This window comes from Pyrus communis, chromosome 5, assembly GCF_041283825.1.
Source record: "Pyrus communis isolate YQ-2024b chromosome 5, ASM4128382v1, whole genome shotgun sequence".
In the NCBI taxonomy this organism is placed as follows: Eukaryota; Viridiplantae; Streptophyta; class Magnoliopsida; order Rosales; family Rosaceae; genus Pyrus; species Pyrus communis.
The window spans coordinates 2,531,085-2,545,430 of NC_142569.1; the positions used below are offsets into that span (position 1 = coordinate 2,531,085).

The 14,346-nt window shown below is 37.0% G+C and overlaps 2 protein-coding genes across 5 annotated transcripts; both read right to left on the reverse strand.

The window, feature by feature from the left end:
- Nucleotides 1–78: 78 nt before the first annotated feature.
- Nucleotides 79–5,595, reverse strand: LOC137725680 (general transcription and DNA repair factor IIH subunit TFB2). Its single transcript, XM_068464450.2, has 15 exons — nt 5,146–5,595; nt 4,505–4,672; nt 4,328–4,396; nt 4,078–4,171; nt 3,792–3,892; nt 3,625–3,670; nt 3,475–3,534; nt 2,877–2,945; nt 2,507–2,590; nt 2,309–2,392; nt 2,088–2,173; nt 1,615–1,705; nt 1,019–1,099; nt 714–788; nt 79–631 (listed from the first exon to the last, which is right to left on the reverse strand). The coding sequence occupies exons 1-15, from the start codon at nt 5,256–5,258 to the stop codon at nt 488–490; spliced, it is 1,365 nt and encodes a 454-aa protein (XP_068320551.2). The 5' UTR covers nt 5,259–5,595; the 3' UTR covers nt 79–487.
- Nucleotides 5,596–7,735: 2,140 nt separating this feature from the next.
- LOC137726709 (uncharacterized) lies at nt 7,736–10,056 on the reverse strand. 4 transcript variants are annotated; one of them, XM_088693741.1, is made up of 7 exons: nt 9,866–9,988; nt 9,524–9,595; nt 9,372–9,425; nt 9,045–9,125; nt 8,863–8,966; nt 8,386–8,424; nt 7,736–8,297 (listed from the first exon to the last, which is right to left on the reverse strand). In XM_088693741.1, the coding sequence occupies exons 2-7, from the start codon at nt 9,534–9,536 to the stop codon at nt 8,163–8,165; spliced, it is 426 nt and encodes a 141-aa protein (XP_088549867.1). In that variant the 5' UTR covers nt 9,537–9,595; nt 9,866–9,988; the 3' UTR covers nt 7,736–8,162. The 4 variants fall into 4 exon arrangements, with proteins under 4 accessions (XP_088549867.1, XP_088549866.1, XP_088549865.1 ...); XM_088693740.1 differs by lacking the exon at nt 9,524–9,595 and having other exon boundaries at nt 7,736–8,253; nt 8,873–8,966; nt 9,866–10,056; XM_088693739.1 differs by lacking the exon at nt 9,524–9,595 and having other exon boundaries at nt 9,866–10,037.
- Between the last annotated feature and the right edge of the window lie 4,290 nt (nt 10,057–14,346).

Genomic DNA, 14,346 nt, shown 5'->3' on the forward strand with positions numbered 1-14,346 from the left:
CCATTATTATTCTTCTCTATCTACAGCAATAAAATCCATCAACGAAATAATTATCAAACTAACATTGCACGAATAAAATTTCATCAAACAACCGCTTTCGATGAAGAGAATTCTACAAAGTTTTATTAAACAACCGCTAATATCCTTTGGTACAAGCTCCAATTCCAAAACCGAAAACGACGGTTCGTAAAATCATGTCAATCAGTCTAAATCCAGCTCGATTTTGCACATTGCAATTTTAAAATTCCATATTCCATCTCGTAGTGTGTACATATATACAGCCAAGATATGCGCAGAAAATTGCATTGATCCCGCAATTTTCCACTGCGGTTGCCATGCAAAGTTAAAACTCCAAAAGAGGTACGACTTTGCAAGCAATTCCAGCTACAAGAACACATCTTTTATATGTAACAGCTCCAAGGACCTTAGACCGAGCATTTTCCGCAGCAGCGAGGTTTGCCGGAATTTGTTAACTGATAACAGCCCCTTACTGCCTTTGACGTCCAAGATATTCTCGCATGTGCACGTGGTTTTCTGCCTTGACCACTAAACGCATCTTTTTCGAGTTTACATCCTCCCACAGTAGAGCATTATAGCCTCGCGCAAAGTCAGAAGCACCCTCGAGGAGTTCCTGGCAGTTATAAATGAAAAATCATAATAATGGAAAGAAAAAATAATAATACACGCGTCAATTTTGGTAAGCGGATTGTCACCCTGGTTGGAAATTCATCGTAATAATAAGCTGGAGTCATCTCAACCCTATTCAGATCTGTTTCCCACAGCCTAATCTGCCAGATACGAGTGAATTTGAAAACGTCAGAATACCAACATGCATGGAAGTCCCTTACAACAGAACACAAATAAAAACCATCCAATTCAAAGAACTCTGTTATATTTAGTTTTATAGAAGAGCACAGCCGAGCTTGATATTGGACATTTTTTCCTCCATCGGAGTTGAGCAAATTGAACTCTTAAATATTTTGCTGAATTCAAACATGAAGATAGAGAAGGATCAGACCTGATCTGTGACATTCTCAGGTACGGATGGTACTCTCTCTGCAACGCGTGGATGTGCATTCTGCTGAAGAAAAGAAATTATCTGCCAAAAAAATATATATATATATATTAGACTTCCAACATTCCAGAAACACTTTCAGCAACCCTTTTCTCCCATGTGACTAGTGAGGATGTGCGTATGTGCGTACAGAAAGATAGGTACTAGCACTTGAAGCCTTTTCCATAAGCACACAGGGAATATACGCTTGGTAAACCAAGAACCGAAAAAACCTAAACTGTAGAGAAAACATAGCAACTAAAATGAAGGTCATCTAAAAATCTACTGCATAGAGAAGCATAAGAGCTAGACGGAGAAAAAGCCAAGAAAGACTACTGAAGAAGAACATCCTAATTCTTAAGCTTGTGAAGCAAAACATCCCTAGAAAGGCTCTATCTTTGTACTCATTTGTTGTACAAGAATTGAGGCAGTTATCTCAACTAAGTACACCATCATTTTCCCACGACTCTCAGACAACTTGAGGAGGACTAAGTATAGCCAAAAGTACTTAGACTTATACTGAAAAACTAAAAGTATAGTAACGAAAAGAAAATATTTGCCTGTTCTCCAGTGATGCCATTTTCAAAAGCACTATATAAACTTTCTTTTGTTATTGCTCCAACAATAAGGTTTGGAAGTTGATATTCTACCCTGCAGAGAGTAGAAAAAGAAAATTTTAGTAAGAATTTTAATAAAAACTAAGCTCAGAAATTAAAAAGAACAAGAAGTATTGTATACCAACACAACCAAAACAATGACACCCCCTACTGTAGCTAAATGCTAACTCTCCCCCAACCCTAGGACGAGAAAATTCAGAGGCAGGAGATCCAAAAATGCATTTATAAGCCTTCAGCTTGATTTTCTTCTACCATCTTTCTCATATGCATCTCTTTGTGCTTTCAACAATTTCTAGGCCATAATTAAAAGGATATTCAAACAGCATGCAAAATTATTTCATGTGTCTCATGACTAAAAGAAAACAGAAACTGCAAACTGTACAAGGCAGTTGATCGACCAATTGGTCAGCATATACCTTGAGAAAAGACGTAAAATTTCACAATGTAATTTAGATGTTGAGTAGGCATAGAGTCTGAAGTTTGTTTCCACAACAACAAATCCCTGAACAAAAATTGAGTAAACAATTCGTAAGTAGCATGTATAGCCATGGAATGCACACCGGTTTTCTTGATGATAGAGAATCAGTTGCAGAATAACCAATTTGAGACAAAGCTACCATGAGTACAAATAACATACCTGTTTCCTCGATGATGAGTCTGTCAAGCTAACTGATAGATTAGTCGCTAATTCAGTAGGTATAAACCAACTGTCTTTCCTTCCCTGGATAAGTACAAAAAAAGGCAGCAAATAAAACTTGATGTTAGGATATGTTAAAATATCATCTAGGAAATTATCAGCACATGTAAAACAAAGAATAAATCACAAAAGTATAACCTGCTGAAGTTTGATCAGTCCCAAATCTGCAAGATCCTTGATTATATTCTTCTGCCTCTCGTTCAATGTATTTATGTTATATGCCTTACACACACACACACACACACACACACACACAAAAAAAAAAAAAAAAAAAGAATCAAGATGAGAGAAAAAATCCAGGTATAAACTTCCCATGTGGAAGGAAACGCTTTCTACAAATAAATAATGAATTGAATTCTATCAAAAGTTCTTATGGCAGCATTTACTGCAACACTATTTACGTCTCAGTTGGAAAAAAAATCAGCCAGAAAAGAAAATATGGGGAAATTCAATAAAGCACATGCCACTGCAAAAGAATAGTCATGTATAAAAAGCATATAACTAATACCTCGCCTGTAACATGAAAACTAAGTTCTAGCAGGAACGAAATCAAATCTGCAGAATCTAAACCACGCTCCTGCAACAAATAAAATTGTGGAGAGATCAGATATAAGATAAAACTCATGAACACAGCTACTGAGAAGAAAAACTTAAGTTGCACTTTCTTATCATTTTTTCATCTCAATAACTTAGTGTAGGATAACAGTCAACATCACAAACAACATAGTCACATTGTACTTTCAACTTCTAACTCGAGTCCTCAAGGAAACACATTAGGTAAAATTTGCCTTATTTCGTCTGCCCAAATGATTATGATTAAATTCCCTTGATTAATTAAACTATAGGAACACACACAGAATAATATAAAAATACTAAAAAGATTTGCTTGACATTATGAATCATTAAGCCCCAGAAAGAAAAACCTTCAAACTGTTCTGCAACATTTGATCATAAATCGGTTCTACATTTTGCTTTTCTAGTACTTAATATACTACTTGGAACCGTAATAGAAGCTCAGACTTCAGAGTACAGAGTAATAACAAGCAAAAAATATCAGGTTAATGGTCTGGAAAGGACCAACAACTAATAACGTAATGAATCCATACCTCTGAGTTAGAGATGTACTCTCTGATGATGTACCAGAGTTGTGCATTTGTATCCATCAACTGTGGTATTCGCATATCAGAAATAATATCCAGTAAGAATTAAGAGAAATCAAACATGCTGCATGCAAGCAGTTGAAGCGGTTTGCATACCAAGAACTGGAAACCACTTTCAGTTAATCTTGGAGCTTCTCTATCCCTGTACAAACAGAAAATGGAAAACCCCGATATCAGATATGAGATACAATGTTAATCTTTTCATATGTGCAAAAGAAAGACAGGCTTGTGTAGCAGGAAAAACTAATAACAAAAGCAAGGACCTTTGACTCAAAAGACCCCGCTGGAAAGTTTTCATCATAGACGAACTGATGTTCGATGGCCTCTCACTTTGAGATGAGTTGATAAGTTGCAGCAAGAAACACTGATTTTACATGACAGAAAGTCATAAAGAAGAGCAAACCAAAATTATAAAACTTCACAATAGAAGTTATATAAAATAATAATATACAACTATACATCATAGTCACCACAGTACACAAAAGGCAGACAAAATATTTAAAAACAGAATCATAAATTCAAAAAGTTAATAGATGCATGGGTCCATACCTCCCATTGTTCTAGGGCAAAAGCCTGAAGATCCTCCAAGCTTGGGAGCCTCACTGTGATATTTGATGGCATTGGTTCTCTTGGCAAAACTACACTGCAGTATAAAAAAGTGAAATAATGAACGGAGGCCCTGAAACTTCTGCATGAGTAAACCCTATACATAAACGCATAACACACTATCTTGTAATTACTTTGATCCCTAAACCTCATATACACACAAATAGAAGTAAGTAGGCGACACAAAACTCACCCATGTACCAGAAGCTTCTTGAGATTGGTCTGAAATATAGGATTTAGTGTGTAAGTTGTTTCCCTCTTCCTGTCATAAAGTCAAAAATGAAAACAATATAAATAAATAAAAAAGATACCACCCAGCATCAAATTCAAAATGTTCTTCTGGAAAACCATAAAAGAAAGCTCGAATCACCTGTCCACAGTTTCAGTAAATATTCTCAATTGAATCAGCCGATCAATTGCAACTCTATGTTTCGAGACCCCATCAGGAAGCACCCACTCCTCCATTGACTTGGCAGTCACCGGAACTTCAATGCACAACAGTTGCAAGACATATTTCTTAGCCAACGGTGGCAGAGACCTGAAAATTGCAGCTCTATGATTATTACTAAGCTAGTTCATATACACTTAATCAACAAACATAAACTAAAATACAACCCAAAATAAACAAGTAAATAAAACCAATACGTGAAATGCGAAAGCAACTCGAAACCTAAAAATTGTACCTATATGATCATCACTAACTCATCAAAGATCACAGTGCATAAAGATCACAGAGTCGTTCATATGCACTAATAAAAAAACACACACAAATGAACCCAAAAACAAAGCTAATGTGCCGCAATGACAAAGAAAACCGAGACCCGAAAATTGCACCAAGATGATTATTCACTCACTCACTCACTCATCAAAGACTACAGGGCTCAGTTAGTTCCCTATGCACTCAATCAACAAACACAAATTAACCCCAAAAATCGATGAGCAAATAAAGCTAATACTCGACATTGCAAAAGCGAAAAAGATTGAAGTAAGAAAAGCAGAAAAGGTAGAGACCTGAGAATTGCTTCGCAGATGAATGCATTCTCGTATAGCTTGTCAAGCTTCATGGCGGGCAGGGCGGCCACCATGTCCATGAAATTCTTCGCGATGATCCTCACCTGAGGCATCTTTGATCCAATCCAATCGGGGGTTCTGCCCCGCTCTGAGATTCTAGGGTTTTTCTGAGCTTCAAGAATCAATCCCCTCCAAACAGGGGTTTAAGAATTGAAATTAAATTCTAGGGTACAAATTTTCAGATTTTGTTCCTTGCACGCTTCTGTGTCTTCAGTGGGAGTGTGACTGAAGGTCGACAAAGTGACGCCGTATATGTGATTTTCTCCGATGATTGAAGATCGCCGGAGGCCGTCTTCTTCGCTTTTTGGTACGTTTGTTCTGGTTTCTTCGATGTGCTTCTATTCATACGACCGCGCCTTTTCTCTATACGACGGCGTTTTAGATTGAATCATGACTTATTTTTCATTGTTGAAATATCATTTAATTTTGGAGTAGGCTTTTTAGCCAAAATGATTCATGAACTTTGCATAACACATCATTTTGGTTCCTAAGATTTGAAATCAATAGAAGTAATCCATGAGACCATCAATCATTTTGGTCATTTAGTGTAAAATTTTGTTAAATAAGGATCAAAATGATAAATATACCCTCAATTAATAAACAATAGACCAAAATGATTTGACAGTAATTAAGCGTATTGTGGTCAATCAAAATGACAAATATACCCTCAATTAATAAACAATGGACCAAAATGATTTGACAGTAATTAAGCGTATTGTGGTCATTCTATTATTATTTAATAGAAATTTTTCAATGAATGATCAAAATGATTGATGGTGAACAAATTCAATGAACAATTCTATTTATTTCAAATCTTAGGGACCGGTCCAAAGTAATGAGTTATGCAAATCCCAGGAGCCAGAGTGAGGAGTTATGCAAATCTCAATACCATTTTAGCTAAAAAGCCTTTTGGAGTAATACTAGTGATACCATAATTTTAAATCAAATTTGCAAACCAAAGAGCAGGACTAATATAATTAGGAATAGTGTTACTCAGACACTCATTTTTATTTCACACATCCTTATTAATTTTTACCATTAATCTTCTTCAATTCATTTGACATGACGACTGAAAATTAAATAGTGTGTAAAAAGAATAGCACTACTCTATAATTATGCTGAACCGGAACAGAACACTACTTCGTATGCAATAGCTAAACTACTTATTACTACTTATTATAATTTGGGTATATTTCATGAACCCTATGCTTCATTTTTTCAGTGTAACACCACTTATCACACTGTGTTAATAATATACCTTAAGGGGGCGTTTGTTGCGCCGGACTATCTCGGACTGGATTAGCTTCAAGGACTAAGCTGGACTGGCTTAGACTAGACTAAACTGGACTAACTTAGTGAAGCGTTTGGTGCAGTATTGGACTAAGAAGCTAGATAATAACAAATTCTAATATTATATTATTTAATATATAAATTATTAATATTTTATTATGATCTTATCTTTTTCTCCATCTTTTCGTACCATTTCCGTCCCACTCTTTTCCTCTTCTCTCATCGTCGCACCCTCTCCCTCTTTTTTTCCTCTTAGACCTCTCAATTCATGTCTCTTTCTCATTCCTGGTCAAACTCCTTATTGATTCAAGTCTCTATTTCTCTGTCCTCCCTCCCTCTCTAGCTATGCGTTGTTCGAACGGAACCTCACGGCTTCAATTTTCCCGACGAGTTGCAGGTTTCCCGATGTGTTTTCCGGCCAACCCTCATTAAATTGGATGAAGTTAGCACCGCCAAAAAATTCATCACCATCCCTGGACCGAGATCTTGGCTTTGAATGCTCGAATCTGTCATGGATTTGAAGAAGCCCAAACAGGCCGAGACTTCCAGGCCATTTTCCGGCCATATTCGACCACATTTTAGCCTCGATTCAGGTAAAATCGTAATCTTGTCACTCCCAGCTTCAATTTGGTATATTTTATATGAAAGTTGGTTGTGAAATGGATCTGAAAGAGAGTCGGAAAGTTAATGATTGATCTAGGTGACCGGAGATGACAAGGAGTCTATCGGGAGTGGTCGTTGAGCATGACGAGGACGAGAAAGAGAGGATAGTCTTAGCTAGTCCCATGGTTATTGGGGGGTCTCGCTAAGACCTCTTAGTGAAGGGTTTTGTCCATGCTAGTCCCCTTTAGTCTCATTAATGTTAGTCCCAGCATGGAACAAACACAGTATTGGACTAATAGCTAGTCCAGTCCAGTCCAGTCCAACTTAGTGAGGGCAAACAAACGCCCCCTAAGAGTCTCGTTTGGTTGCTAGGCGCCTGAGATTGGATTGGAGTGAATAACTTGCCGCATCTAATTTGAAGCAAGAAATAGAGGTCCAAGTTGGAAGTAGAACGTGATCGAGGAAAAACATTTCTCGTGACTAATTTATTTTCTACCTTCAACTTAAACAAAATATTAACATTTTTTGCTTCACTCAACATACATAAATCTACCGACTCATCTACCCCAACTCAATCATGGCAGCTTGGCTTCTCCACTTCTACACTTCCATCAAAAACGAATCCACAGTGAACAAATTCTCAAACATTTTTCCTACCATTGAACTTGCAAATATATCAATAACAATTAAATGGAATGAGATCCATTCCAAATCTTTGTGTCTGAAGCCCATAAACCGAGAGATTCGAACCGTTCAAATTTTGAGTTTTTGTAAAGTGGGCCAGTGTGATGAATTAATAGAGGCCAATAGGAGTGAAATTAAGTGGTCCATTCTCTCAGTCAGTGAGCTTCGGACATAGGGATCCAGAGTGGATCTCAATCTCAAATCGTCTCCAACTCCAGTACAATAGAATGGGGATCCAGTCTACAGTAAAAAAAAAACTGGAAGCCTGGATGTTAGTTGACGCGAAAGGCATATAAATAGCAAAAAGAAAATTAAATCCTGCAGACTATCAACTAACTATAAATGTATCTATTTTCTAGTATAGTTAGGTCTGTCTCTCACTATGCAGAAGTGCTAAGTATGTCGTCGGTCGTTGCCATGGGTTCAGCAGGGTGGGCGGGTGGCTTTTCAACAGGGGGAGGCTTAGGCGGCCTGTTTGGACGAACTTTATCAGCTATGTCTGGATTTTTATCAAACTGCGACATCAAGGAACTTTATAACTTTCTAAATATTCATCCTAGATAAAATGTAACCAGAACTTTACTGGGTTGAGAACAGACTAACCTTGAAACCGCAACCAGATACACAAGCATGAAAACACTCCTGCACATAGAATTGGATCAGCAATAACTCATCTGCTTTAGGACGATGATGATATGCAACCATATGAACCCTTCCACTCATATTCACTAAGTTCAAGATTTTAAATCACGGGGCATTTAGCTATATCAGATAATACCAAATTACCAATTTTCTTATGGCCGTCAATGGACAAAACTAGTTGTTTAAAGCATAAATATTCCTACTTTTCACCTTAAATACAAAAATAATGCTCATGGTTGGTCAAAATTACAAGAAATTAGTGAATCATGAGGCTAGTATAGTGAACAACACCACCATTAGTGACCACAACTTTTGGACTTGAGAAGATACAAGAGGTGATAACGATTTAATAAACATTACCATGTGTTCGTATTATCATAAAAAATGTTGCTCATTGCTCATTAGCATGCTAAGAAGAAACTATAGAGGGAAACATACCTCTGAGTACCTGTCAACTCCCGGAGAACGGTCAATGCAAGCACTCCATTGCTGGTCCTTTAAGACAGGATCCTTATAGCATATCTCATTGCACTCCTCCAAGCCTGTGTTATATATACTCGCTATATCACTTGAAGCATTTAACCAACTACATAATAATTTACTTATGGACGGAACCCCACCTCGATCTAGTAGCGTACTAACTCTAAACCAATAGTCTACTTCCATATCAAGTTTCAGATTCAGAAACGATAAGAGCCAAGCTAATCCACAAACCAAAAGTTAATGCAGATGGGGAACTTTCCACAGCATAAACAAAGTCAGTACTCTATGGGTCACCAACGGGTTCTTAGAAACGCCATTTCAGTAATGTGTCCATAAACATCAAGGTGGCAAAAAGCGAAATTCAAAACGAAAAAAGAACAAGACCGAACCAAACAACCAGAACATAAATTCTCATCTAAGTATGTTCATACGAAAACTGAATTGAAGAACAAATTAATACTCACATTCTTCCCAAGTCTCTCCATCCGCATCGCACCCCTTTTTGCAAAATACTCGCCCTACAGGAAAAAACACACAATTTACAGTGATCCAGGATAATAGTTCCAGATTTTTAAACAATCAATATTAAAACACAAATTCCGGTGCTTGCTTGTACCTAAAGCAAACATTACTCCAACCCCAATTCACCAGGAAAATTCCGCCATTAAAAACGCAAAATTGGTCAAAACTGATCGTACAAAATACAGAAATCAAAATTAGGGGTCGAAAAACTCTGCAATTCATCACCTACGTTAATTACCCAACACGAGATTAACATAAACAGCGCGATACTTTTGATATCAGTATCATTTCGAGCGCGAAAACAAGCGAAATGGCCAAAATTAGAGCAAAAAAATTGAAATTAGTAAACGAAAACGAAAATCAAAATGAATAAAGGAAATCAAAGATTCAGGAGGAAGCAATATTTCGGAGCGAGTGAGGAGGAGAATGGGTTTACATGGAATCTGCATAAGAGCTGCGTACTTGTGCGTGCATTGGTGGCCGCACGGAGACCCCCATTGATGCGGTGTCATCTTCTTCTTCTTTCTCTCGGCCTCTGATCAGAATTCTGCTCTTTGGAAATGGAGTGGTGGGAAAATGGGGAAAGGCAATCGTGGGTGATTTTGTAATTTACGTTAGACTGGAGGGGTAAATTAAAGAGTTCAACTAGACCCACCCCCACCACAAAAAGATAAACTTGAAATGTTATCTTCTGACCAACTATTATTTCTAAAATAACATTTATATTAAAATTCTTTTTATTTTTACTTTTTATTGAGTGAAAAAAAATCTACAAAGACACGATTCAATTGATTAAGATGCACAATGAGAATCACATCTATACAATACATTTTACACAATTCCTGACGTCTTCTCCATCCTCTAGCACGCCACCCACCCAGAGAACATTGTGTTCATATGTGCCTCTCACAACAATCGGTATGTGGATTGTGAATTGTGGACACACAAGCCTTTATCCTAGTTTTCAAGGTTGTTTGCTAGTACTAGCAACAAAAACAAACAAATCAAATTAAAATGGCCAAAGGTACTGGGGACTTGATTTTTTGAAGATTTAGAGAGGTGGGTTGTTCTAGAAGATGGGGAAGAACGAACCTGCTAACCTAGAAAGCAAGGGTTTTTCTTTTCTTTGCTCTTAGATGTCATTTTACAAGAGAGTAAATTAGGTATTAAATTTTTTTTATTAAAAGATGGGTGGGGAAATAAGACAGTGGGGTGGGTTTATCACCACTCTTGAAATGCAAGAAAGATGTGTGATACGATTAGAGTAGTGTTACACATATTAGTTTTTTTTTCGAGGGAAATCTTTAGAACTACCGCTGCTTAGCTTTCAATTTGTCTTTGATCATCAATTGAAATGTGAATAACCTGTCCTCCTCTCTTTAAAACAAGGGGCGCTTCTAGTTATGAAATCTTATTGAAACTGTCTATATCTGGTCCATCATTCGGAACCATATCACATCTTGGATATAATGAAATAGGATGAATTGAGACGGTATTTTGTAGATATGTAATTTTCTTGAATAAGTTATCTATATATTGATCCTCTTCGATTCGACGGTCAGAAATTAAGAAGAATGTATGAGAGATAAAAATGAGTAAGTGGATAATACAACCCTACGATGAATTCAAACATAATAGAGTATAGAAAACCGGGCCCCCATTAATCCACTCCTCAAGAAGGAAGGAAGGAAGAGAAGGGAGTCATGAAAAAACGAGGGGCTCCTCAAAAACATTATATTTTAGTACAAGAATACAAAGACCATTCGCCTCACTGGAAAGTAGAAACATGAATAAATATGTTGGAGAACAATTTAGAAACAATAAAGTAACAGAAATACAGAACCGAAATACTTATATTTTATTGAAAAATACTTGTAATACAGAATGCAATTACAAAATAATTACAAAAAATTAAAATGATACTAACTTGAATGAATTGAAGGTAGAGGCTAGCGTAAACGCTATGTCCTTCGAACAGTATTTCCGTCCCACTCGCGTGCTTGTGGTTCTACAACGTCTGCTTGACCAGGATACAACTACCTAATTCTACAACCCGCACTGGATTATAGAATTCTAGCGAATTGCTTTGTGTGTTTACTCTCTATAAATTTTGTACGGAAGACAAGGAGGAAGAAAAGATGATCTTTGATGGAAATGAGGACTTCAGTTATATAGGCTCTTTCATACCTCTTTAGACACCTTTTGGATTATCTGAAGCTATACAACTTTTTCCAAAGAGTTGTGTCTATTAATCAAAACGTTTTTAATTAATTTAATTAAAAACTTAATTCGAAATTAAAACTAATTGTTCAGATTAATTTAATTCCTTGGCCCCAAGTGCTCCAAAGGCCCTTGTCTTGATTAATTAATATTAATTAATTTTATTATTATAGTATAATCATCAAGCCTAATCCACACAATTAGTGGCTCAAATCTCAATCCTCCTTTCAAATGGTCCAAGTTCTAATTACTAAGATAAAAGAATAAGTCTAAATAAAGACTAGTGAAAAACTACTGTTGCCCGATATGGGACAAGAGGGGTCTCAAAACTCCTACAATATGGATGAAGCAATTGACTCCACGGACCATACTTGAAACAAGTCCTCCAAATGAAGATCATTTAGAATGTCAATAACATTTTTTTAAGAAAAAGTAAAAACTCAAAATCTAAAAGAAATTCCTCCGACCTGTATCATTTCTTTTTAGATTTTATTCCGATACAGAGTGAAATCTCTAGAAGTTGTATTTGGTTGGTGTCGTGTCAATATGTTCTTCTTTGAAAGTGAAATTATTACATTTGTTAATATGACAAATGCCAATGTACACAAAAATCTCAAACAATCACAATTCAAATAGAACTTGTGTAAGAAGGGAGAAAATAATGTACATGTGAAAGGGTGAAAAGAGAAAAAGAGATGAACACTGTGTATATTTATGTGGACGAAATTGGAGATTTATTTCTTTAGTATTCAGTTAACTAATGGTTCTGGTCTCATTTGTCTAATGTGACGTTAATCCATAATGTATATGCGTGCAGTTTTGCTCACTACTCTCAAGTATTGATAGTGTTTACTACCTTATTTATCACCATTTGATGAGTTCAAATTTCAATATTTGTGTCTATCCGCTACATAGACACGAATATTGAAATTTGAACTCATAGTGATAAATAGGATGGTAAACATCACCGGCTCTTAAGAGTGCTGAGCAAAAATATTCTCAATGTACAAGCCTTTGTTGATGTCATCAATAAACACTATTACAATCCAATGAGACAATAATGACCAAAATAACATAGTTCGATTATCATCAAAGATAAATTTGAACTACATTATATGAAGGTAAGCTCACTTTTTTTTTTTTTAATATGAATAATATCGGTTGTTTAAATAAAAAACTGTAACCAACTTAATTTTGTATCCAACAGAATCTCGAAGGTACGAGAGGAAATTGACCAATATAATGTAAACGCAGGCCCTAAGAGCAGTTCCACCGGAAACCTTTAGGCCGGTACCCAGCCAAATTATTGGCCTGGCACCCAGCTAACCCACTCCAGCCGAGCAGATAGGCTGGCATCCAGCCCAAGCTGGTCTCTAGGCCGGCTCAGAATGTGCTGAGCCCTTGCCCGGCCTACATGACGCGTCACACCTCCCTCGACCTGAATTCGACTCCCTGGGTGAAAACACTTTTCCCCTGCTATAAATACCATAACCCACCACCTCCATTTTCATCAGCTTAACTTTCCTTACCTTCTTTTCATCGACTCAAAACCTTCCTAATTTCCTAAACTCCAATTAAAAAAAATATATATATATATATAAAAATTTAAACAGAAATATGAGAACCGTAATTGCTTTCTCTACTGCAACTCCGGGGGCAAAATCCCCACTAGAATCATCACTGCCGCCAACTGCAACAACCACGGGGCAGCAGCAGCAGCAGCGCTCGCCGTGGCACTCTCCGATGCCCTACCTATTGGGAGGCCTGGCGGGGATGTTGGGTCTGATTGCTTTTGCTCTGTTGATCCTTGCCTGCTCTTACTGGAAGCTTTCGAGCCGGTTGGAGGACAGAGAAGGAGGCGAGCGAGACTTAGAGAGCGGCGGCGGCGACGAGAAAACCAGCGAGCTTAACTCCCACAAACTTACCTTCGTAACTCAACTTTGGAGCTTCAATCGAAATGGAGAGGTGTTTCAGCTGTGGGTTGCGTCGTTTCGCAGTGTGGGTTGGGTTCCAGAGAGAACAAGAAGCAGGGAGTCCAGAGTGAAGAAGAAAAGTTAAATTATTATTTTATAATAAAAATTAATAATATTTTAATAAAATGGACTAGGCTATTTTTTTTTAGGGATGGAGATGCTTTGGTCTATTACTGTTGACTGTGGTCTATTACTGTTCACTTGAATGGATAAATGCGCTAGGTGCTAGCGCAAAGTCTGTAGGGGTGGAACTGCTCTAACTGAAAAATGGGAAGAAATAAGAAAATAATACGCGTACCCCAGGGCCCACGCCTGATACGACAAAGCCCACCCGTTGAAAAGGCTATCAAGATTCAGGAATCTTGCTACCAAACGATACGGGTACCCCACCCCTGTTAGGACAAAGCCCACTTGTTCAAAAGGCATCAGCCTCCAGGCATCAAGATTCAGGAATAAATCCCGGGTTGTGCTTTAATTTTTTATTTTTTATTTTTTAATAAAAGATATTATTTATGCTGAAGCGAAAATGATAAATTAAACCTCAAATATTCTTAACAATATTATGGTTCAAATTTGTTTTTGGTAAAAATTAAACGTAAAACCTATCATTTATGATTCTAAAAAAATATTAATAACTCGTAATACTAAATGACATCTCAAAGTTGAGGCACATAGACAGCCTTAAGGTGCACTCCCCCACTTTGTCGTATGTCTACTCCCCATG